At 37.0% G+C, this 24069-nt stretch overlaps 1 protein-coding gene across 1 annotated transcript; it reads left to right on the plus strand.

Annotated features, from left to right (window-relative positions):
* The first annotated feature begins 72 nt into the window (after window positions 1-72).
* Window positions 73-23249, plus strand: LOC124457885. Its single transcript, XM_047008052.1, has 2 exons — window positions 73-471; window positions 21570-23249. The coding sequence occupies exon 2, from the start codon at window positions 21601-21603 to the stop codon at window positions 22924-22926; it is 1326 nt and encodes a 441-aa protein (XP_046864008.1). The 5' UTR covers window positions 73-471; window positions 21570-21600; the 3' UTR covers window positions 22927-23249.
* The last annotated feature ends 820 nt before the right edge of the window (window positions 23250-24069 follow it).

Here is a 24069-nt window from a genome sequence, read left to right on the forward strand (position 1 = left end):
TACCTGTGATATCTCTATTTCTTTGTGTAAGTAAAAAGAGACTAAAGAAGGTACATGGCTAAATCACAAAACATAACAAAAACAACTTTTTAGCAATCATAAGGGCTGCTACGGCCACTCTTTCTGCAATAATAGACCACTTTGGCGGTTTTATTTGAATAAAAACACGTGCTCGCTAAGTGAAAAACTCGGACAAACATGGCGGAAAGTCATAACAATGACTAATTTGCTATATGAAATAGAAATATTTTTCGCTCTCTTGCAAATGTAGCGACGAATCAAACTAAGTGATAGTTGTTGTGCGTCAACAATTACCATATTAATTTCTAGTGCTATTTGCATACTAATTTCCATATTCAATACGCAGTGACAAATATGGAAGTCTATGAATAATACTCAAATCTTGCAAAAATCTGTCAAACAAAGATTGTTGGCGACATAAAAGTTAAAATTTTGTGACCAGGAAATAAGGTAACTAACATATTTTGCTAGGAGAGAGGCTGTAAGAATATCTAGCTGTGTTGCGATCTACTGTTAGCGAAAAATAATTTTAGAAACTATATTTTTGTGCAGATTTCGTGTTCTTTGTATTTCCGAGTGCAACGTGGCAACACATTTTGTTTTTAAAATAACGATGTTAAATAAGCAAAAAATTGGATAACCTATATGATTGCTAAAAAGTTGTTTTTGTTATGTTTTGTGATTTAGCCATGTACCTTCTTTAGTCTCTTTTTACTTACACAAAGAAATAGAGATATAACAGGTAATTATTACAATTACATTTAAAGTGGTTATATCACGAATTTTAGCCCCCCTTTTTTATTAGCTAAATTGAAAGACCTTGTTTCAGTGATTTTAAATCTAATTAGAAATTATGGTGATTTTAAATCTGCAATTATAATTGAAATTGGATTGGTGAAAGTGATTTTACGGACGTTCAAAGTCACGATTTTCAGCATTTTTTTTGCGAACTTTTTGATCGGTATGCTAATGACTTGTGACGTAGAAAGTTGAACACATATATCAACATGGCGTATTCTACTAGTAATCTTAATAAGAAACGCAGAGGAAAACGCTGTGTTGCTGGCGGACCTAATGAAATTAGTTGCGCCAATGATTCAAAAACCGAAGGAATGTCGATGCATCTGTTTCCTAAAAAAGAAACAGAGCCGCAAAGACATAGAAAATGGGTAAATTTTGTGCGTAAACATAGACCGGGTTTTGAGGCTTCCTCTACCTCGTGTCTGTGTTCTGCGCATTTTGAAGATTCTTGTTTTGACCTTAATTTGAGCGTGTAAGTCAAGCTCAAAAGAAGGATGAAGAAAGATGCTATCCCAACCATTGACGTGGCTGGGATTCCTGAACCATTACAGGACGAAATAACCGATCGAAAGCGAAGACAAGTAAGTTTACGCTTGTTTATGTTAATTTTTCTTTTGTCATATGTAAATTCGATATAAGTTTTGTAGATTATTCGATATACTCTCCATAAGCCATCGCTGAAGGAAACATGTTCTCTCAATGAGGAAGTAACATCTACTAGTGATGAAGCTGAGCATGTTTAAGTATGCACTGGGGAAGCAAACGATTCGCCATTTGAACGGCTTGCTATTTTCCATTTTTACATTTATGCTATGATTCAATTCCATATATTTTTTCTTTTGTCTTTTTTCCAGTAGTTTCACCAATTTGTTTTTATTGTTTACTCTTGTTTCAAATCATTAAACTGCATGTCAACTTATATAGTGCATCCACGTATCTCCTATTTGGTTTTCATCTAGGCATATTTCCTGACCATTCCAAACTCAGCAAAGAAGGTCAACAGTCTCTACAGTGCACAAGTTAGAAGACTATTCCATCATCGCCCCTCTGATGGTATGTAACCTGTTGTGTTACCACTTGGATATGCTTTCCGAATAAAGTGGTAAACACAAGCAGGTAAAGGCCGAGTATTCTCCCATCCCATAGACCCACAAAACCATCGCATCAACCATCTGTATGTCACAGCTCTCAAGTACCTGAAGTAAATAAAAAGGTTGGACTAATTATTGTTGATGAAACAATGTTCATTATAACATTGTTTCTCATACAATTTATAATCTTACATATTTAATGATTTTGATGCTTGGCGGCGATAAGCACGTCCATTCCTATCTCTCAATAGTGGCCCGACGTTTTCAAGGACAGCCTCATGAACTAAAGGCCCAAATTTGGCATGCTGTGTTATGCATGATATTTTCTCAATGCTGCCATCGAATGTCATTTTCTGCAAAGCTGGTCCAATTTCCTTACAGCATCTGTACTCTAATGCGCCTTCTAACAAATCGGTATGACAGCATTGACAATTACACCTGAAACGTAGGAGCATTCTGGTTTATAAAGTAACTTTATGTATATTACAAACAGGAGAAAACAACAACTTACCATTAACCAAGTGGAATTACGCCATCACATCGTTGTTCTAATGTCGCAGGGAGAATTCCATCGGGATCCTCTGGAGTATGCACTTCATCACCATCTCCTGCTAGCGGTTCATCGTCATATGCAAAGTCGTTTAAATGCTTGACATAACCCACGGATTCTGAGCTCGAATCAGATACGCATTCAGACATCGAATTCGAATTATCTGAGCACTGATTTGAGGCCATACTTTCCGGACAACTTGTTTTTTAATATTTTATTGAAAATACTGTCATTATTTGTTTTTAAGACAAGAAAAACGACAACAAAATCACCTTCTATAATATAATATTATATTGACGGAAACAGACGTGTTCAACTATCTACGTCACAAGTATCAATATGGCGTCGTAAAAAATTCGCAAATAGTACCTGACTTTGGAGGCAAAATTAAGCAACTTATATTTATCTGTTTAAGTCCAGCGACATGTCATAGTTCTTCAAATAATCCAAATTTTCAATTAAGCTCATAAAAAAGGGGGGCTAAAATTCGTGATATAACCACTTTAATGTTAAACGTCTATGGTCTACTATGGGGCGCGAAGTGTTACTTTATTATTTACATAATTTTTAATGTTTAAATTAATTATTTATTAATTAACCAAATGTAAAAGATTTGATATATCAAAAAAGCAATTTGCCAAAACATCGTCATTTAAAAATAATCATTTTTTAGACTAGAATAAGTTTGGTTATATCAAATAATTAATTGACAAAATTTGGTTATTTAATAAATAACCATTTTTAGTTCGGTACTGATTTGGTTATATCAAATAACCAAAGAATTTTGTTACACTTGGCTCACTTAACATGACGTAATGTTCGTGATCTACTTACTCTCTCCCTCGTGGAACGTTATGAAGCATGGCTTCCAGTTCAAAATTAAAGTACACTGATTTAAGCAGAAAGCGCGCAAGACAAGGCATGGCGGATAATGCAAATGGTACATCGAGAAGACTGACAGAAGCGATAGGAAGGGTAAACACGCAAACTTTGGGAACAAGAGAGATAAATGGGCTAGTTATTTCACGTTTATTTTATATCAATCCAACAGTAGTCTGTCATTGCACATTTGAAACAAATTTAACAGATGAGCATTGAGCACGAGACAAATGATTCACTGGTCATTCAAACCAGTGGCTTGCTACATAAAATCAAAGATATTTCGTTGATTTAGATTTTAAGTATTTTTCCCAATCAGCAGGCATCAACCGCTGATTTTATCTAAAGCCAAAATATTTCTAATTCTATTCTATTACGGTCCATCCTGTCCAGGTACGTTGACCTCTTTACATCTAACCCCTGGGTTACTAACTTACAATGTGCTGGTCACTACAGATGCCTTCCAGAGACACTCCTTTTTTTTTAACATTTTTTTATTTCTCAAAGTTTTATTTCAAATGATTAAAAGGAGCGAAATATAACTGTGGTACTTAGAATGTTTTCTCTGTAGCAAAGAATTTCAGCTCAAACGAATGAAACGCTTCGGAATAGGACGCCACTCCGTGGCGGCATGCTGCTCTGTTTTTTCGTTCTGAATGCTTATCTTGCGCGTCACTAGAGTGGAATTAAGTTTTGTTTTTGATGAATACTTCAGGAATCTTCATTCCTATACCTTAGAAAGACAACATTTCACATCCATCTTTGGCCATTGTTACTGATCTTTGAGTAACGATTACCGGATATTCCACCATAAGGAAGAAATACCGACCTCAGTTAGGCTTGATCACTTGTACATATATCGGTTGGATTTTAGTTAGTGGTTACGTGTTTCCATTGCTACGGCTTTGTTACCATTTGTATTTCTCTTATACGATTTGCAACAAACGGTTAAAAATGCACCTGCGACCACAAAACCTCTTTGCTCTCTGAGAATTATACCACCTGTTGCATTGGCATTTCCAAAACTTGAAGAACATTCTGTGTTAGACGAATACCAGCGATTATTAACTCTAACTTCGCCACTGTTATAGGCTTTAACCGCGCAACTTTACTTTTTGATGCAATCAGACTGGTTGTCCCGTCATGCTACTCATTTATCACATAAACCACCGTCCCGTATGCCTGGACGGATGTTTCTAAAAAGGTGACAATCTTCTTAGTTGTTATATGTCCTTCTTGGCAAAGGCACCTTTGAACCCACAAATAGGCCAAACCCTTTAACTGTTGAAACTATTGCAAAATTTTATCGCCTATCTCATTCACAATTACTTGATTCCAATCCTAAACTCTTTTCATTAGCTCTTGCATGGGAATCTTTTGGAACCACCATCTATGGGCTAATGAAACTCAGGCTGTCAAAAACCATCGCAATTCATTTCATTACGTTTTACTTGGCCAAATCGGAAATTTGTTAAACGCCTACAGCAACGACTGTTAGCGTATAATCTTGCTTATAAAAGAAAGGCCAAGATTTTTGACAACAGAATCTTTCTGGTAGCATTGATTCAGCTTGTAAGCACGATCTTCTCTCTGGCGTAGTTGAGATTACCTTGGCTGAGTTTGAAATCCACTTTCTTCCTTACATGTAAGGTAAGCTTTATAAACTAACCCATAACATAACACATAAATTAGTCATGGCGTACAGGCATGTTTTTGCAGTCGTGCTTCTATTAATTATTAACAGCGTTTTAATTGGCAAATTTACTGCAATTACACCTGACGTCGATTGCTCTACAGACTCTTTATTGGGAAGGAAATATCTACTCCACCGTTCGACTGTAAGTGAAAGCCTTCGAAATGCACACCTTGCGAGCTGAATTTGAAGCTCAAGGCGTTGTTGCGGATCGTCAATTTCTGCCAATTTTGACCTAATAATCTTCAACATCCTGTAGGCTTCAGGGGTTTATCAGTCTGCCACTAGAACATCCAAAAACTGACTGTTACGAATTTGGAAAAATTATCTCTAAAGCTCACCTCGAACAACAACAGTGCTGCTAAACTCGACGTCTTAATTCTCACTGAGACGTTCAGACAGCTATTACATGATACCTGGCTACATATTACACAGGAAAGATCGAATCGGGAAGAAAGGTGGTGGCATAATTGCATATATAAATTAAAAATGTTATGGCTTCACGTCGAAGAGATTTGGAACTGGATGATGTTGAAAGTCTTTGCCTTCAAATTTGTCCTCATAAATCAAAGACACCGATTTTGATATCTTGTTTTTACCGTCCACCTTCAGCCAACAAAGATTATAATGAGAGCTTGGCTAAAAATATTAAAAATGCTCGTCTCCAAAACAAAAAGTTAATTATTCAGGGAGACTTCAATTTAGATTATATTGATTTCAACTGTTATTGAAAACATTGCCTCGCAAAGGCCTTGAACAGTCTTGGATTAACGCAGATGGTAAATAGAGTAACAAGATCTGCCTCTGATTCATGCTTTGACCATATTTGTTCTCGTCATCCTGCTAGAATCAGAGAAGTATCCATAGGTAAATCTGGACTTTCCGATCACCTTCCGTTTACCATGTTGAGTTGCTACAAAACCATGGAAGCACAACGTAAACAACATTCCAAAATCTAATACAGAAACATCGACAAAATCAACAAAGAGTGCTCTCTGCAAGACCTAAGAGAAGCCCCTTTGATATCTCCTTTGTTTTTCGAGATGCCGATAACATTGTTGTATCTTGGTACAAAATCTTTAATGACATTCTTCTTAATCACGAACCTTTAAAGTCCAAGAGAGTGAAGAAAATCAATCAGCCAAAACGGTTAACTAATGATCTATGCAACGAAATAAATAAACGCGATAATCTTCTAAAGAGGGCCAGGAGAAAACAAAATGAACAAGATTGGTCTGGTTTTAAATTGGTTAAAAACAAAGTGACGAGGAAACTAAGAAATGCAAAGGAACAGCACTTTAAAACTCAGCTCAGTAAAAATCAAAAATGTCCAAAGTAATTTTGGTCTTTAATTAAAGACCTATCTAACGATACAAAGAATAACGACTCCTCCGTCCCTATTGCTGACGAAAACAACAACTTGATAAAGGATGACCATTCAATCGCTGAACGCTTTAACCGCTTCTTGGTTGATGTATACAAACGTCTCATAAGAGCGGCACCTGTACTTCATTATGATGCTCTTCCTGGTCCTCCAGACAAGTCTAATAGTTGAATTGAGAATCTTATTCCACAAACAACTCCTAGTGAGGTTAACAGTTATCTTCAAAGTATACCTACACACAAAGCCATGGGAGTCGATGGGCTTGGTGCCAGAGTTCTAAGGATTGCAGCTCCTGAAATATCATGGTCCATAGCTGAAATTATAAATCACTGTATTGAAACTTGTACATTTCTCTTACAATGGAAAATAGCAAAGGTTAAACCTTGATTCAAGAATCAAGGAAATAAGCAAGATATTCAAAACTATTGTCCTATTAGTATTTCGCCTATTATTTCTACAGTCTTTGAAAGACACATCTTCAATGCAATGAGTACCTGCTTAACAGAAAATTCACTTTTATACCCCTTCCAATCAGCGTTCCGTAAAAACCACTCCACAGATAATGCTCTGTTGTTACTTCTAGACCAAGTCCTTCTTGACCATGATAAGAACAATGTCAGCGGCTTAGTTTTAGTGGAATATAGCAAGGCATTCTCTTGATCAATCATGACATTCTCCTAGTAAAGTTAAGATCATATGGATTTCCAGATAATGTTGTAAAGCTATTGCTAAGCTATCTACTCAATCTCAAACATTGTGTTACTGTAAATAACTCGAATACATCACAACTTATGCTAGCCAATGGAGTTCCTCAAGGTAGCACATTAGGACCTCTACTGTTCTTAATTTTCGACAATGATCTTGCCGAAGCTGTTGGATTGGACTCAACTATTCATGCTTACTTGATTGACACCACATTTAAAACCAGCGCTAATATTGATAATGCACCTTTGGAATTGGAACGACGTCTTCAAGAATATATGGATAAATTAAGTACATGGTTGTGAAAATGGGATGGTCCTAAGCGCCGTTAAAACCAAAGCATTACTTATCACCGGAAAGAGGCAACATTCATCATTAGTTGATGGCAATCACCTGTCAGTGACCCTTGATGGGGCCGAAATAGAACAAGTAACCTCTTATAAATTGCTTTGTGTAACTCTCGATCAAGATCTTACATTTAGTAACCACATCTCTAGCCTTAAGGCCGAGCTTTCCCTGCGTATTGGTTTATTGAAAAAGATAAAAAGTTACCCGTCCTTATGTTCGTGAGTATGGTTTGGAATATCTGCGACGTTAAAGAACTCGAAATCAAACTAAATAACTGTACAGTGATTTTTAAGAGCCTTAAATGCGATGTTCCGATTTACATCAGAGACTTACTCAAGACGAACAGTTCTGTACACAATAGGTCTACCAGACATGGCAATTTAAATTTAGTGTGTCCCAAATACCTAAGAAATAACGATGGTGGCAAGGCATTCAGTGTTGACGCAGTTAAGTTAAGGAAAAGCCTTCCTCATGATATCAAAAAAAAGCCTAGTATATAAAACTATTCAAAACAGCTGTGAAAAATCATTTTATAAGCTCATATAAAAAACTGGAAAACTGTGAAACAATATTAAGCTACAGCAAATTATCTAATTTTAATTTTTTATTAATTAATTTTATCTTTTTGAATATTTTTAATATGTCCTGCTATTTCTATCAAAGAATTTTGTACTTATTTATATATTTATTCATTTATCAGTTTTTGTAATGCCGTATAGTCTGGTTAGAGGGTTTGTCAGCTTTTCAGCTGTTACGTGTCCCCCTCTATAATTAAAGTCCTTATTATTATTATTATTATTATAACCAACTTTCAATACAATTCAATGCCGTTGTCTACTGTTTCGACACTGTCGATCAAATCATCGATATAGGTTGACTTAAGCACAGTTACAACTGCTATTGGATATATGTCTTGATGTTTTCTTTGTTCTCTTGAGCAACAAACTGGAATTCCATTGTAGCAAAGTTTTTACCACTCGGCGATTAAACACTGCACGATTAAGCTCCAAAACATAAGGCTCACGATTGTCATCAAACTATCTCTACAATATTCGAAACATAGAATGATCTTTATTCTCAATTTTAAACTTGTTTGTACATTTCTTAAATGTCACAGACAAGCGCGACTGGATTACTGTGAAATTGGTTTAGCAAAGCAAATAACTCTTTTTGTAATTTTGGACCTTCAATTTTGTAATATTTTTCAGAGGAATTAAATGCAATGTGAACTTTTGTGGATGTTTTATCCATCCCCACAACTGGGAAATGAGGTAACTACCATACCTTTTCAGGGGGTTCTTCCTCTTTGAGCAATGGTGTCAAATAGCGTTTTTCGATGTAACTTAGAATTCTCTTCTGCTACACGGTTTTCATTAATTCACTCTTCTTTAATCTCCTCACCCTACTACATAAACGGTATTAGCTGAATCGCGATTGTCTTTAACTTCGGGCGATCAGTTTTCTATGGGATGCCAACTGCATATCGATGAGTAGTGATATCATATTTTAACGATTCTTTCACCTGCCTCAAGGCCACACTGTCATCTATATAAACTTTATTTTCATTAACTTCATTTCCACAAACTTTGATCTGCCAGAGCCACTTGATGTATTGTTAAACATCACAGCAAACATCTTCATTATCGTGCCTCAGTGGGTACGTCCGTATCACAAGAGCCCTGCTTCTAGTTGCGCAATTAGTTTGAGAAAATCTCGCAAAGAGAAAATCTCGGCAGTTTTTTGCTGCTGGTTCAATTATGTATGGGTATGTGCTTGGGTTGCCCACTCCCCTTGCACATTTCTTGTGTTCCAGAGTGCTCTGAGGAGTTTTCGTGTATTAAGGCACGGTCATCTTCTTACAATCATCTATATTACACACTTTAGTCCACTTGCACAACGTTCCTGTACGGTCACTGGCTAAACATCGAAAACACAATGATTTTCTTTGCAACCTGCCACCGAGACTAAACATTTAACTCCTGGAACGTCTTACACGTCCATACTCCATAATTTCCATCACAATATACACAGGGGGCCTAATTTCAGCTACCCTACTCCTTGAACCATTACCAAAGTATTCACAACCACCCATATTTCCCTATACATTCCTCATACTACCTGTAACTTTTATACCATCAAGCTTCTTCGTAACTGTCTCACCATTATCTGCAACTCTTTGCACCGTTTTCGTAACTTCTACCCTACTTTCAGCTTCCTCTTTCAACCATTCTTTAAGACTGAACACTGATCTTAGCTTTTTGTTCTCTTCCAGCCATCGACCATCTGCTTGCAATTTTACAACCGATACCCGAACTAGATCTGAGAATTTTTAAAACCACTAATGTCAATGTTTTTCTTTGACATTTACCTACTCGGCTCCTTTGTCAACCACATTTACAAAAAAGTACAAAAATCCTCAAACGTACATTTACTTCTATCAAAAACTGGCAATTCAAATGGTTTTAGTCGACTCTGAAGTCCTACTGCACTCTCTGCTCCCATTAGTTTAGCTGACTATAAAGGTTGTTGTTATACAGAAGGGTTGAAGTTGAAGCTGTTGCTGCATTTGGAGCACTTTTATTTTGTGCTTCCTCCTAATGTCTTTTAAAAAAACTCATCATTTTTATGCACTCGTTTATCTCAAACTCAAATGAGTCAGCCTTTTCTTATAATACTTCTTTACTTTAACGATCACCAGTTTCATATTCATTAAACCTTGCTCAACCATTATATCCAATGTTGACTCCAAGAGCTCTCAAAGCCTTGCCATTTACTTCTCAATCTCTACTACATTCAATTCTCCTCTTGAGTCACATAACCTCTCCATATTATATCGTACTTTTATAACAGCCGTTTTCTTTGTCCTTTTACACCTTTTTCATTCCAAATTTTTTATGTTGCTTTCTTGACAATTAGCTCTGAATTCTTCACAGTAACCTCGCCATTCTTGTGCATGTTTTTATCTTCCGTAGACATATTTTGATAAACTTCCAACGATACGCAATATCTCTACGAATAGACGATTATAAGTAAGTTTCCTTGCAGGATCACTGATTATTTGTCAAGACTTATTCATCAAAGGCCCCCCAATCAAATAACAAAAATAATTCTTCAACTAATACATAAAGCCAGTGTAATGTTTAGAAATTTCTTCTTCCTTTCGTATCTATCTATTGTGCTCTGTAATATCTGTCCGTCAACATTTCTCATTAATATATATATACATCTCATTGTCACTTTTAAGGGGCGTGTCTACAACACTACATCACTCCTCAACTTAACGGATAACAAAGTCAGGGTTTATTGAGTTCCCATATTGTTCTGTTATTTTTCTTTGTCGGGTTGATCTCCTTGGAGCTGGCTCTTCTGGTTCTGGTTCTATGATGTGTTCTGGTTCTTCACATTCTGGTACACATTGGTTGTGTCTGTACGGCTGTTCGTGGATGTTGTATTCATCTTCATCAGTTGATTCTCTCGACTTGTCTCTTATCTTTTTAAAGAACGATGTGTTTCTGGTTATTTGATGGTTATGGTTCTCAGCGACTACTTTAGCTCCTCTACGATAAATCACTGTGTATGGTGTTTGCTCAAATTTTGTTGTGAATTTATCTTTCTTCCTTTGTTTTACGAGGACTTTGTCACTCACCCTGATATCTGATTCTTTAGTTCTTCTTCTTTTGTTTGCCAATTCTCTTCCTTTCGCTTTCGCTTCAAAATCATTCGCCTGCGCCTCTTTATGTCTATTTAGCACTTTGTCCTTGGGGTTTAGCATTGGTAGGATACCTCTCAATGGTCGGTTAAATAGTAGTTGAGCTGGTGGGACATTGGTTGAACAATGAGGCGTAGTGCGATAGCTGAGTAAGAATCTTGAAAGTTCTTGTGTCCAATTGCGATGTTCCGCACGGGCTGTTTTGATCGCTTTAGCTAAAGGCTTCATGAATGCCTCGGCCTCTGAGTTTCCTTGCGGCCACTCCGGGATTGATGTCTCGTGCTTCACCCCAAGTTTATGTAGATATTTGGAGAATGCCTTACTGTTGAACGGTGGACCGTTGTCTGATTTGAACTTTAATGGGATTCCATGCCGTGCAAAAATAGCATCTATTTTAGGGATCAGTGCTTTGGCGGAGGTACTTGAGATTATTTCGGTTTCTGGGTATCGCGAATACTTATCGATCAGCACGATGATATATTGTCTAGTAGGGAGCGGACCATAGAAGTCAGCATGGATGGTTTGCCAAGGGCCCTCTGGCATTTCTGGACTTGCTAATGGTTCTGGTGGGCTGGTTGATCCATTTACTTGACATGGTAGACAGGCTTCAATTTCATCCTTGACGGCCTTGTCCATATTAGGGAACCAGGAGTATTGGCGTAACAAAGCTTTAGTCTTGGCTATTCCTTGGTGGCCTTCGTGGGCCAGCTTCACACCGCTTGTTTTTAGGGTTGTTGAAATGATAATCCGCCTTCCTCGTAGGAGTATGCCATTCGTGTTGTCCACAGATATTTCATCTTTGATGCTAAGAAATGGTTTCACAGACTGATTACTCCAATCACCCGACTCGACCGCTGTTCTTACCGCCTGAAGACTTATGTCTTTGGTCGTATGTTCTTTGATGACTTCAATTGGTATGGCATTTTGAGTTGCATTTGTCGTGACAAACGTGATGTATTCTTCGGCGATGTTGCGTTTGGGAGTCTGTAATTGTGGGTGTCTGGATAAGAAGTCTGCAGGGTTCGTGTCACCTGGTCTGTAAATGACTTGAAAATTGCATTGTTGAAGTCTCAATAACCATCGCTCAATCCTGGCGGGAGGTCTGGACCGAGGATTATCATAGATAAGTTGTAATGGTTTGTGATCAGTGATTAGGGTGACTGATGCCACAAATAGGTAGATGTGAAAGTGTTCGATACCCCACACGATAGCAAGGGCCTCCTTTTCAGTTTGCGAATATCGTTGTTCTACTGACGAAAGAGCCCGACTAGCATAGCAGATCACGTTATCGGCGTTTGTTTTAGGACCTCTTTGTGTTAATATGGCTGATAAGCCAACTGGGCTTGCATCCACTAATACCGACGTTTCTTTTGATGTATCAAAATGATTCATAACTGGACTGTTGGTTAGTGCATTTTTTAACTTGTCATAAGCTGCTTGGTGTTCCCACGTCCATGCAAAGCGCGCACACTTACGTGTTAGTTTTCAAATGGGGTTTTGTAATGGTAGCATAATTTTGGATAAACTTAGAGCTGTAATTTGCCATCCCCAGTAAGCTTCTCACTTCGCTGACCGTTGTGGGTATTGTAGTTTTAACTAAAGCTTCTACCTTTTTTGGGTCCGGGCAGACCCCGTGTTCTGAGAATAATAACCCAAAAAACTCAAGGTTCTTCTTCAGGAACTTGCACTTTTGGCAATTAAGTGTGAGATTGTGATCTTGTATTCGGGTAAGAACTTCATCCAGTGCACGGTCATGGTCTGCTCTATTACTCCCTTTAATTCCTAGCAATGTTTCCTGCAGATTATGTTGAAATAATTCAGCTGCGGCATTAGTTCCATAGTTTAATCGCTTATAACGATAGAGACCGCAATGGGTTGAGAATGTTGTGATGCTGCGGGATGCTGGACATAGCTCTAGTTGGTGGTATGCTTGAGCAAGATCAAGCTTTGAAAATATACGTGCTCCATTGAGTTCCATGGATACAGCTTCCACAGTTGGTATTGGATGTCTGGTTCGTTTGATAGCCGTATTTGCTATCTGCATATCAACACACAATCGAATGTTACCATCACGCTTGGGAACAATCACCACCGGAGAGACCCAGTCAGTGGGCATGCCTTCAGGTATTTTTTCTATGACGTCATCGTTCTCTAATCTGTGTATTTCACTTTCCACTTTCAGGCGTAGGTGGAACGGTGTTCGTCGCTGTGGTTGTGCAACCGGGAGCACGGAGTCATCAATTGCTAGTCTAATTTTTTTATTTTTTAACTTTCCAAGTCCGTCAAAGACAGGTGCATGTTTGTCCAAAATGTGATGGAGCTTTGTATCCTTTGTTGTAAGTGTTGAGTTTTCTGGCGATGTGTTAATTTTGTTCAAATTTATGCTTACAAGTCCAAGTTCTTGCGCTGTTTCCGAGCTGAGTAAACAGCCGCCATCGTCTGATGTCACATATATAGTAGCAACTGTGAACTTGTGTTTTGACTCTGCAAGATCACGAAACTTCCCTTCCATCTTGACTGGCGTTTTTGAGTTAAACGGGTATGCTTTCACGGATGTGGGTTCAAGCTCAGTATTTCGAAATTTCCGGAAAGTCTTCTTGTCGATTATATTTATGCTTGAGCCAGTGTCAATTGTCATTCTGACATATAGTCCGTTGAGCGATATTGACTTTTCAGGACGTTTAGGCTTGTTGTTGTTACAAACCGCATAACAGTATTCCGAATTATTGTCGCTGCTGCTATCTTTCTCCTCATCAGCCTTTACCGGTCGTATGTCTTGGCGTGGTTTAGCGGGTGTTTTGATTTTCTGTAAGTTTCGGCTGCGACATTGGCTTGCAAAATGATTTAACTTCCCGCATTTGGCGCATGTTTTGTTCTTCGCTGGGCACGGTTTGTCTAAATGGGGGTAGTTACCTCCACAGTAAAAGCATATCTTCTGTGGTTTATCGGCTTGGGAGTTTTTATTTGTAGGTTTTTTTAGTGTATGTAAAACGTGGCTGTCCAAATGCTCTTCGATGTCCGTCGCTTATACTTTACTTGTTTCTTCACGCCTTGCTTCAAGCAACAGATCTTTTAAGGTATATTTAGGATCTCTTAATGCTTGTTTTCGTACACGACTGGGTCGTCCACCAATAACAATTTGAACCATTACCTCAAAATCTACATCAGCAAATTCACAGTTTTTAGATAATGAGCGCAGTCTTGTATGAAATTGGTCGATTGTTTCGGACTCTACTTGCTTTGCTTGTCGAAATTTGTAAACTTCATATAACCGATTTTTCTGTGGTTCAAAATACTCCGTAAGAAGTATTTCCGCTTTAGCAAAATCATCATCTTCTCCCGGGTCTGGAAATTGTCGAAATATCTCTCGAATTCGGGGTCCTGCTTGATAAAGAAGTAAAGCCCGTTGCCGAGTTATTTTGTTATATTACTGGCTGTTAAAAATGTTTTAAAATCTGCCAACCACGTGCGCCATCTATTTGCAATGTTTCCTCCGATTTCTTCATCCGGATTGAAATGTGGCTTGGGAGATAAAAATGTTGCCATGTTTGCGTTGATATTTTTTTCCTCGTCGCCAATGTAATGTTTAGAATTTTCTTCTTCCGTATCTATCTATTGTGCTCTCTAATATCTGTCCGTCAACAACATTTCTCATTCCTATATATATACATGTCATTGTCACTTTTAAGGGCCGTGTCTACAACACTACAACCAGTACGTGAATGTCTTCATTAAAATAAAAATAACAAAGCCTTGCAGGGCGGATCTAGAGTATGTAAAATCCGTCGCGCCACTGATGTTTGAAATTCAAAAATTACCTATTTCACATACATGAAATGTCCCATGTCACATATTGTCCCTTTTTCTAACTGAACACCTCATGTAGAGATGTAAAGGTGTGTTAATCTTTGGCTCATACCTGATTATTTGCCATAAATTGGTGTATGAAAAGCATTTTCTATAAAGTAAAAATGTCCTTCTATGTATGCAGATAAACCTTGATATTTGGCAAAACAGCAAAGTATTTTTTATGATAACTAGGTAATTTTTCTGATGATCATTATAATTTCTAAACTAAATTATTTCAGAATTACATTTAAACGAGTTTTGATCATATGAAAAGATATTTATCATAACCAGTAAGCATTACATGAAATAAATTTAACATTCTTGTAATTATATAATTGAAGACATGTTGGTTACATTCTGTTTGTATTTGCAAATACAATGCTACTAGTCATTGCTATATAGCACACCTTGCTTATCCTTACATAAGATAATAGTCTAGTAAAATGCCCAATAAACATTTATGGCATAAAGCTGTTATTAAATGCAAATTTTCACTCTGATATTTTTTGCTTAACCTTTGGCAGAAAAAAATTTTGATTTTTTTTCTCAAAAAGTGAATTTGCTGGCACTGATGTGGTGATGGGTAAAGGGTTACAATAAACTTGTATGGTTTGAAGCCTGAGCTTTTCTATATCTTGTTTTGGGTGGGGACCAGTTAGGTTACTAAGTCGGGGTGTGCAATGACGACGAACTTATACGTGCAAGACCGGTATACTCAAGGAGGCCGCTACAAGCGACGAAGATCGACAGAGGCTGTGAAACTCTCCCCCGTGGAAAAAACCAACAGAGAAACGAAAAAGGAGAGATCTAGGATCTCTCGACGATACTAAGCTCCGGCATAAATGCCAGAACTTTGACGAAACGGACGAAAAAAACACGAGGCAAGATATTGTAAAGGACAATTTACAATATCTTGGCAATTTAGCTTATAGTTGTTAATAATGACGGAGAAATAGTCATTGTAAAAAGGATAAAAAGTAAGAAAAAAGTTCGAAAAAGCAAAGACAAAAAAATTGTTTAAGAAAGAGAGTAAAAGTTAATAAGAGGGAGACTCCCCCCGGGGTGGGAAGCACTGCCGCCAATTTATATAATGCGTCCGCGTCGTGTGCCACGGTACCAGCAGACTCATCACGTGTCGTAGTTCTGGTATCTTTCTTAAGAGAAAGTCTCACAGGATGAAGAGCCGGCGAGTTGGGCAACTCCGCCTCCGAAACCGTAGCAAAGAAAGCACCATCATCGCTGGGATATTCATTCTCTGCAAGGTCTAGGTATTCGGCGGGGTCCATTTGATCCTCGTCCGATGCTTCTTGTATGTCATTATTTTCGTCATCATCATCATTATCATTATCAGTTATTCACGTTCTGTCCTTGTCCGGTCTCGTTATCACCATCCTCGTTCGTGTTCTGGTTATGTTCGTTGTCCATATCCGTTTCATCATTGTCATCATCATCGTCATTGTCAGTGTCCTGAGGAAGGGGGACAGTTTCTGGTCGGAACTCTGTGTCCTTGTGTTCAGGAGTTAACGTTGCACCCGTAAGTTCACCTATGGGATATTCTGCGGGGATTTGCGACCACGGGAATTACTCGTCCACGGGCATTCCTCGTCCACGGGATCAGGTGCGACTTTATTATCATCAACAGCCACGTCGTCGGTTGTGGCTCGTTTCTCCTCCGGTTGTGGCGATTGGATGAGAGAATGTCGCCGTTTCCCACGTTGTCGAACCGGGCTGGAGGGTGGTGATGGAGAATAATCCATGTCCACAATGCTACCCCCCCCCCCATAAGGGGCAGAAGAGGCAGAAGATTCCGGAGCGCCGGAAGCACAGTCAGGAGCTGACTGGTTATTATTTTTATTATTTTTATTTTTTATTGAGGTGGATGACCTATCGGCACTCTCGGAGGTACTAATTTGCAGAAGATTGCAACCCGCAACCGCGGCATACGACACCAACGGCCGCGAAGGAGCAACAGGTACAGAAGGTTCTGTATTATTAGGATTAGTGCTGTCATTTGTAGCACTATCATTATTATTATTGCTATTACTTGTAGCAATATTATTAGTTCGATACTGGTAAGACGGACAGTCAGCAATGACGTGTCCCTCTTTGTGGCATTTAAAGCACACCGGCTTTTGCCCACTGTACTTCACGACACTCCAATGTCCAGCGATACGAAGACGAACGGAAATGTTCGCCGTGATTTTCATGACCACGTTGTGCTCTCCAGTGTAGATCTTTTCGTGCACCACAGATTTGATTGTTCTAATGCCTCCACTATATGGGGCAAGTGCCCTAAGGATGGCTTCATCCGGAATGCTGTACGACAAACGCGAAATATACACCCATGTAAATGGGGAAACAGATTTAAATTCCACGGGTTTGCCATGGACGAAGAAATCTTGATTTGAAAATGCCTGCATTTGGCGGGCATGGTTGAAGGTCAGGCGATATCACTCCTGTGATATCAGAACGACAGCCTCGACAACGCAAGACAACTCCCGTGACTTTAAAAGGTTGATTACATTTTTAGCGCCCTTTTTGGAAAGGGGGTAATCGGGGTGCAGAATGATATCGACGGTTCTCAATGCGTACGGTATCATTATTACTTAGGATATTAAGGCTTATTATTATTATTAGTTATTATTATTCCGTTTACAAATTACCAGCAAACGGGGTCGTATTAAAAAACTAGCATGGCATGCAGTCATGCATTCGATCATACAAGCAAGAAAGTCAGACGTTTATAGCAGAAAAAACGCCCAAAGCAGAAAGTCTTTGGTCAAATAGACCAAATAATAGCATAAAAAATGTTTATATCATGCTTACACCAGTCGAATTGTAACAACTATTGCAAAAACACTTAGGATATTAGCGTATCTTCAAGTAAAATACGCTTGACTTCGCCCACGAAGAATATATAGACGCCGTGAGCTTTTCTATATCTATGAACTGTCACTTGTAGTACCAAATCTCTAACTTAACTCATTACATAGAGGTTTGAATGGGGGTCTCTCGGGGGGTCTATGCCTGACAACTTGGTAGAAATTTTTAAAGACTATATCTGTTTTTGAATAGCATTATTGTAAAATAAATTTTACGTTCCTAGTCATGCTAATGAGCCATATATTTGGCATGATAATGAACCTAAATATTTGGCAAAACATTAAGTATTGTTCACTTCATATTTTTTTTGAAATTAAAGTTAAGGATATCTAATATAAAAGCAAAAAACAGCTGTTAGTTGTAGTGCCAATAGAAATCCGACACAGAGACAACTTGCTGGTTGGAAAAGTTGCAGTTTTTGCTACTACTACATCTTTGTCAACCTTAAATTTACTAAGCACTATATCTTAAAATACTCAAAGAAAATTTTATGTTTCATGTTTTCTCTTATATTCTAATCATTATATTAAAATAAAATGCGGATACAGATTAAATGTTTACCTCCCACAAAGTAGTGTTTCTGCACTTGCTCGTTTTAGCGCTGCAGCGGTTAATGAAAGTTTTCCCGGCATTAAATATAGCGCTTAACTGGGAGCGACCAAAAAAAGAAGTAGTCCCAAACATATATTTAAAAATATAAAAGCAATTAAGAACAATAGAAACTATAATTCTGACTGTTTTGTTCAATATCAGAGCTCATCAGCATAACTAAGCCTGCTTTTAAAACGTAGCCAGACATGGACAGTCAACTTGCAGGAAGTTTTTTTGCCAGGAAAAAGCTTTATTTTAAGTATCTGGTTTAAATCTTGGTAAATTCTGCTTTCCCCATTCAATAAATCACCTCATTTAAGCAGACATTCCTTCAATTATAGAGGCGAAAATTAGTATTTGGGGTAGCTCGCTACATAAAAGCAGGTATCTTTCAAAATAAAAAAAGGAGAAAATGACTAAATGGAGTCACCAAGTAGAAGTAAATATCCATCCATCTATACTAAACAAATTACTACATTGTGCTACCACATTGAATCAGAAGAAAAAAATTACACAGGGTCACCACATTAAAGTAAATATTTTCATCAGCTATACTAACCAAATTACTTATGGGGTCACCACCACATTAAAGTGGATTTACCCTCAAGTACAAAAGGGAAAATTACTATATGATGTAAACACTGTAACGTGCGTGGTCCAGAAAGAATGCCTTTTCATTTTGGTTCTCATTAAGGATAGTGTTAAGCAGTCACATTCCTCAAACAATTGATATGTAAAGGTCTTAATAATAATATTAACAAGTATAATTAGTGAAACTTATTTCATCTGTCTGAGTATAACTGCGAGTCTTTATTCTTGTGCGTTCGTGAGTCCAACAATGACTTACAACAGTTTTCCAAATAGATTAAAGGCACAGAAGCCAAAACATAGTAATGGCACAAAGTCAAGATAGTCTTGTGATACGTTGTAGCTTGTCAATCTACCTAGGTAGGCTATGTCTCCTAAGGTTGTCTCCTAGTAGGTTGTCCTCGTAGGTTGTCCTCAGTGGTCTTAAATTTTCACATATAAATAAATAATATCCAATGGGAAATATCGTGGTTTTGTGAAAAACATCCCATACGCAATACAGTATATTCCAGTATAATATATCAAATTTAATTAATCTCAATAACAAACCATAACAACAAAATCTGTAGCTCTAAAATATGTGTTTACGCATGTAAGCAAGCTTCTAGATGTCCTAATTGTAATTACAATGCCAAATGTATAGTAAAGCTAAAATATAACAATATAATAAGAAATGTACAATGATATAAATTAATGTTAGTTTATAATTGATTTTACGTGATAACAGTTGCTATCATGTAACAAGCACATTAAGGCAGATATCTTCCCAACAACAAAGGAAAAGTAAAAGCAGTTTGATTAGTGAAAAATCATATAAAGAATGATATCTTTCCTTAAGAAGTTCAATTTTATTTGGTGGTATGAGGCATCTAAGAACCAATGTTTAAATAAACAATCTCGTGCTTTGAAAGAAATGGCCACCAACTGCTTCACGTGTTCGTGCATGTGAGCGTATAACGTAGCAGTTACTAACAACAGCTTCAAACTTGTTAAAAAAGCATGTGTTTACGGAATCGTTTTCTGATGTTATTCAAAAATAAACGCATAGAGGTGTTGAGGCATTTAAATTGATGGGGGTTAATCTTTATTTAGTCAATTATGATGTTTCCTATTAAATTCCTACTTCGGAATGAAAAATATCAAGCCCATCCTATCACATATTTTAAGAATCAATCATAGACTATCAACTTTGCAATTCTAAATCAACTCAGCCATAGCAGATTACAGCCGTAATTATTGTCAGTTTCAACACAGTTAAAGATAAAATCTTTCCTCACTCATTTCTATACAATTTCAGTGTTGTCAGATGTATAGAAGAATTGTTTTAGAGTGATAGCGATTGCAGTATAAACATCAATATGGCAACTATAGATATTGCGAGTGTGACGCAGTTCTTTATCGTCTCCCACTGGTAGCCAAAACGAATATGGAACTTAAGTTTATAATGCACTTTAAGACACGTAAGAAAACTAAGCTAAATATTTTCGAGATAGCGTACATTCAGTATTTTTCTATATAGAAACAAATGTCATAAGTTGAGACAACTCTTTGATTAAATAACTGTATTATAAGGAGACTTGACAGGCGAATTTGGTTGTAAAATGCTGTAAGTGGAACAACAGCATTTTTTATCGACTTCAGGTGTGGTCTGATTTTTCCTCTTAATAGTTGAAATTTGTTAAAAATCAGCTCAAAAAGTGTTTTTTGGATTTGGTTTGTTACCTGTCTATTTTTTATAATAATAAAATGCGAGGACAACAATCGTGCATTTGTTTCTCTGCCAGGGTACATCGCATTTGCTATAAATCATGTGACTACGAACGAACATATCACCTTTAACACACAGTTCGTATACAACTGTTAGCACGTACTCATTGGCACTTAGGAAATCAGTCTGATTTTTGATTTGAGGACCACTTTCATACGCATCAGATGCAGCTCTTAAATTTATCACTTTCTCAGCTCAGTTCTAAAAAGCTATAATGGATTTTAGTAAGCATTTTATTATAAAACGGTAAATGATTTAAAATAAAATCGCTTGAACTATTCAAAATTTCTTTATAACTCCAACTTTTGAAATAGTCATCTCTGATGTTTATTATTCAACTTAGAAATTTCCTAACCTAAAACCTCTATGATTTAGTATATAAATTTTCATGCATTTTTGCTTCATTAAGTTAAATAATTTCTAATTATTTTATAGGTAATAAAGATGGAGATTTTAATGTTAGTCTTTTTATTGATCGCAAGCAAGTGTGATTATTTAGTATATTTGACTAGTGAATGCCTTACATCAATGCAGTTTATTGGCTTCTGTCATGATATATTTTCTCTTGTTGAAATGTGCAATGCTCTTTTTTTTATACGTAAAGAATTCGTTTTTAACTAAGGAAATTGTTTTTTTTTAACTTCTAACATTACTCTTGCTTTAATGCTTGATAACAAAAGCTTTCCACATTAATTTTTTTAATTTTTTTTAGTTTGTAAACTTTCTTGTCCTGGCCACCAGGAATGGAAAAATACTCGAAGCTGGTTTTCATTTTAGCTATTGCGTGGGTTGTTTACTTTATACTCTATTCTCGTATGGTCACAAATAAATTAAATGGTAAAAAGAGAACTCATGGTGTCCAAATTTTTTCCAACGCTGAAGCTATCAAGTTACCATCCGTGAGTTTGTTTGTGCGATTGACGGGGATGCATATAAAGCGATTTTATTGCGACTTTTTAAGAACAATGGTACTTTTTTGGCCACCATCTTACGGTAATCTTGTCGTAGTATTGGATGAGGAGTCGCAACTTGATCGAAAACTGGCAGCAATCATGGAAGATCACTTTGCTAAGTACTTTCCCAAACGGATTTTAAAAATTGTGTATGAATCATTACCCGAAGGTCATGAAACACTATTGAAATTGCCATGGCCTAAACGAGACACTGGTTACAACAGACAAATATGGAGCAGTTTTTACAATGATTTGTACACAAACGATACGGTCATAGCATGGGTTGATTCCGACACTGCGTTTTCAGCCTCTGTAACTGATCGCTCGATGTATAATGGCACAAAGCTGAGGGTTATCGGAACGGACTGCACACTACGAAGAGTTAAATTCGCTAGACTATGCGACAAAAATGTATTTTTTGCACTTGGACAAGCAGCTGTTGCCGACTTTATGCTCCACTTTCCAATTTATATTTATAGGGATACATTTGCTAATTGTAGAAAATTCTTAATAAAGCGCTTCAAAGCTCAGGACTTTGAGGAGGTTTATAAAAGTTTGAGTGCACATGGACTCATATGTCCCGTCACTTTAGTACTTAACTATGCATGGCACTTTGAGCGAGAACGTTACGAATGGAGTCTAAAGATTTGTACTGCATCCCTTGATCAATACAACAGGAAATTTGGGGGAAATGCAAAAATCAGACCGTCTGATATTCGACAAATTCTATCTGATCCCCAGCTAAGTATTCATACAGGTAAACCTGGGTCAGCGCTCGCTTCGGCTCAGTTAATACTAACTAGTTACTGCTTATCAAACAAAGAGGCAGGAATAACAGCAGAACATTGTGTAAACGACGCAGATTATAATATCACGAATGCTTTAACCCTTTTAAAATATGGAAGAGCACCAAAGACTTGTGTTAGAGAGATGCTTGAAAAATGCCTTGATATCCTGCGACAACATTATCGTCTTGTCGGTTCTGAAATAAGGAGTAAAAAACGTGTAATGAATTGGAGTGACGTTGTTCTTGTCGAAACCCTTGTTCAAGACGTCAATGGCAAATGTCCAACGATTCACACCGGAAGCCCAAGGAAAAGAATTCCTATCGTATAATCGTGTTTTTGTTATTGATGTCTTTGCCTTTTTTTGAAAAACAATTACACAATAATGCACATTCTTCAAATTCGTCCACATATACGCATGCCTTGTTTTTTCATTGTTCCTTATTAATTATAATGTTTTAAAAACTTATTACAATTAGAATGCATCATTTGAGTAGTTATAGAAGTTGCTCTAGAATGCATAGCGATATAACAATATATTAATTTTGACGGATCTATTTGATTTTCTTTAACCTTTGTGAAATTTTTTATCTAATTCAATTTAAATGTGTCCGAAGTAGTGTTTGTTAAAATAAATATTATTAAGTGCTTAAATTTTCTTTTGATGTTGATTTTAAGCATTAGGTTGGAAGATCAATAACTATATAGACTGCACACATAATTGAGCTCAATAAGTACAGAATGAAAAAAAATTTATCATGGTCCTTCATACATAAGGAACATGCAAACTTTATCATCCTGACTATTCATATTAATGCGTTAAATGTGCATTTGTCATCACTGCGGATCATAATTTTTTTTTTAACCAAATTGCCGAAGGCAGGATATTAAATATCTAGGTGTGTCCAAACCCAGATAGCACATTTACGTTCTTATAACGTACATGTAATATTAAGCTTATGTTCTTCAAACGATCTGATCACACTTTATCGGGATGTTTCTCTATTGACTCCGCTTCCCTAAACCTCCGAACGAGCGTTTGTAAAAACGTGCGTTCGTAAAACGGGCATAAACCAAAATATTTGCTTTAGAATTTTCGTACTACATTCATCTAACATAAAATAGCTAATTATGTTTATGTAGTTCCTTACATATTAACACCCAAAAATTAGAATTTATGCCTTATGCAATAATTGTCATCTACTAAATTATTTAAAATTAATGAGTACATTATGCATCCAGTTATGCATTTTGAGCCAGGCTTATAAACCACAAAATTATATTAAGGATATGTATTGTGTGTGCAGTTTTGTTTACCAATGTATCAAATTCACACACGGCCAACAGGCAAGAAGCACTTGCTGACGTTAGTCAAACTTCCTTATGTACCATATATAGCTTAAATAGTAGAGCTATTTCTGGAAATAATAATATTTGTTATTTGCCATGAATACTATAAATGCTGCTAAATAAA

Source organism: Xenia sp. Carnegie-2017, unplaced genomic scaffold (assembly GCF_021976095.1).
Source record: "Xenia sp. Carnegie-2017 unplaced genomic scaffold, XeniaSp_v1 HiC_scaffold_6, whole genome shotgun sequence".
NCBI lineage: Eukaryota > Metazoa > Cnidaria > Anthozoa > Malacalcyonacea > Xeniidae > Xenia > Xenia sp. Carnegie-2017.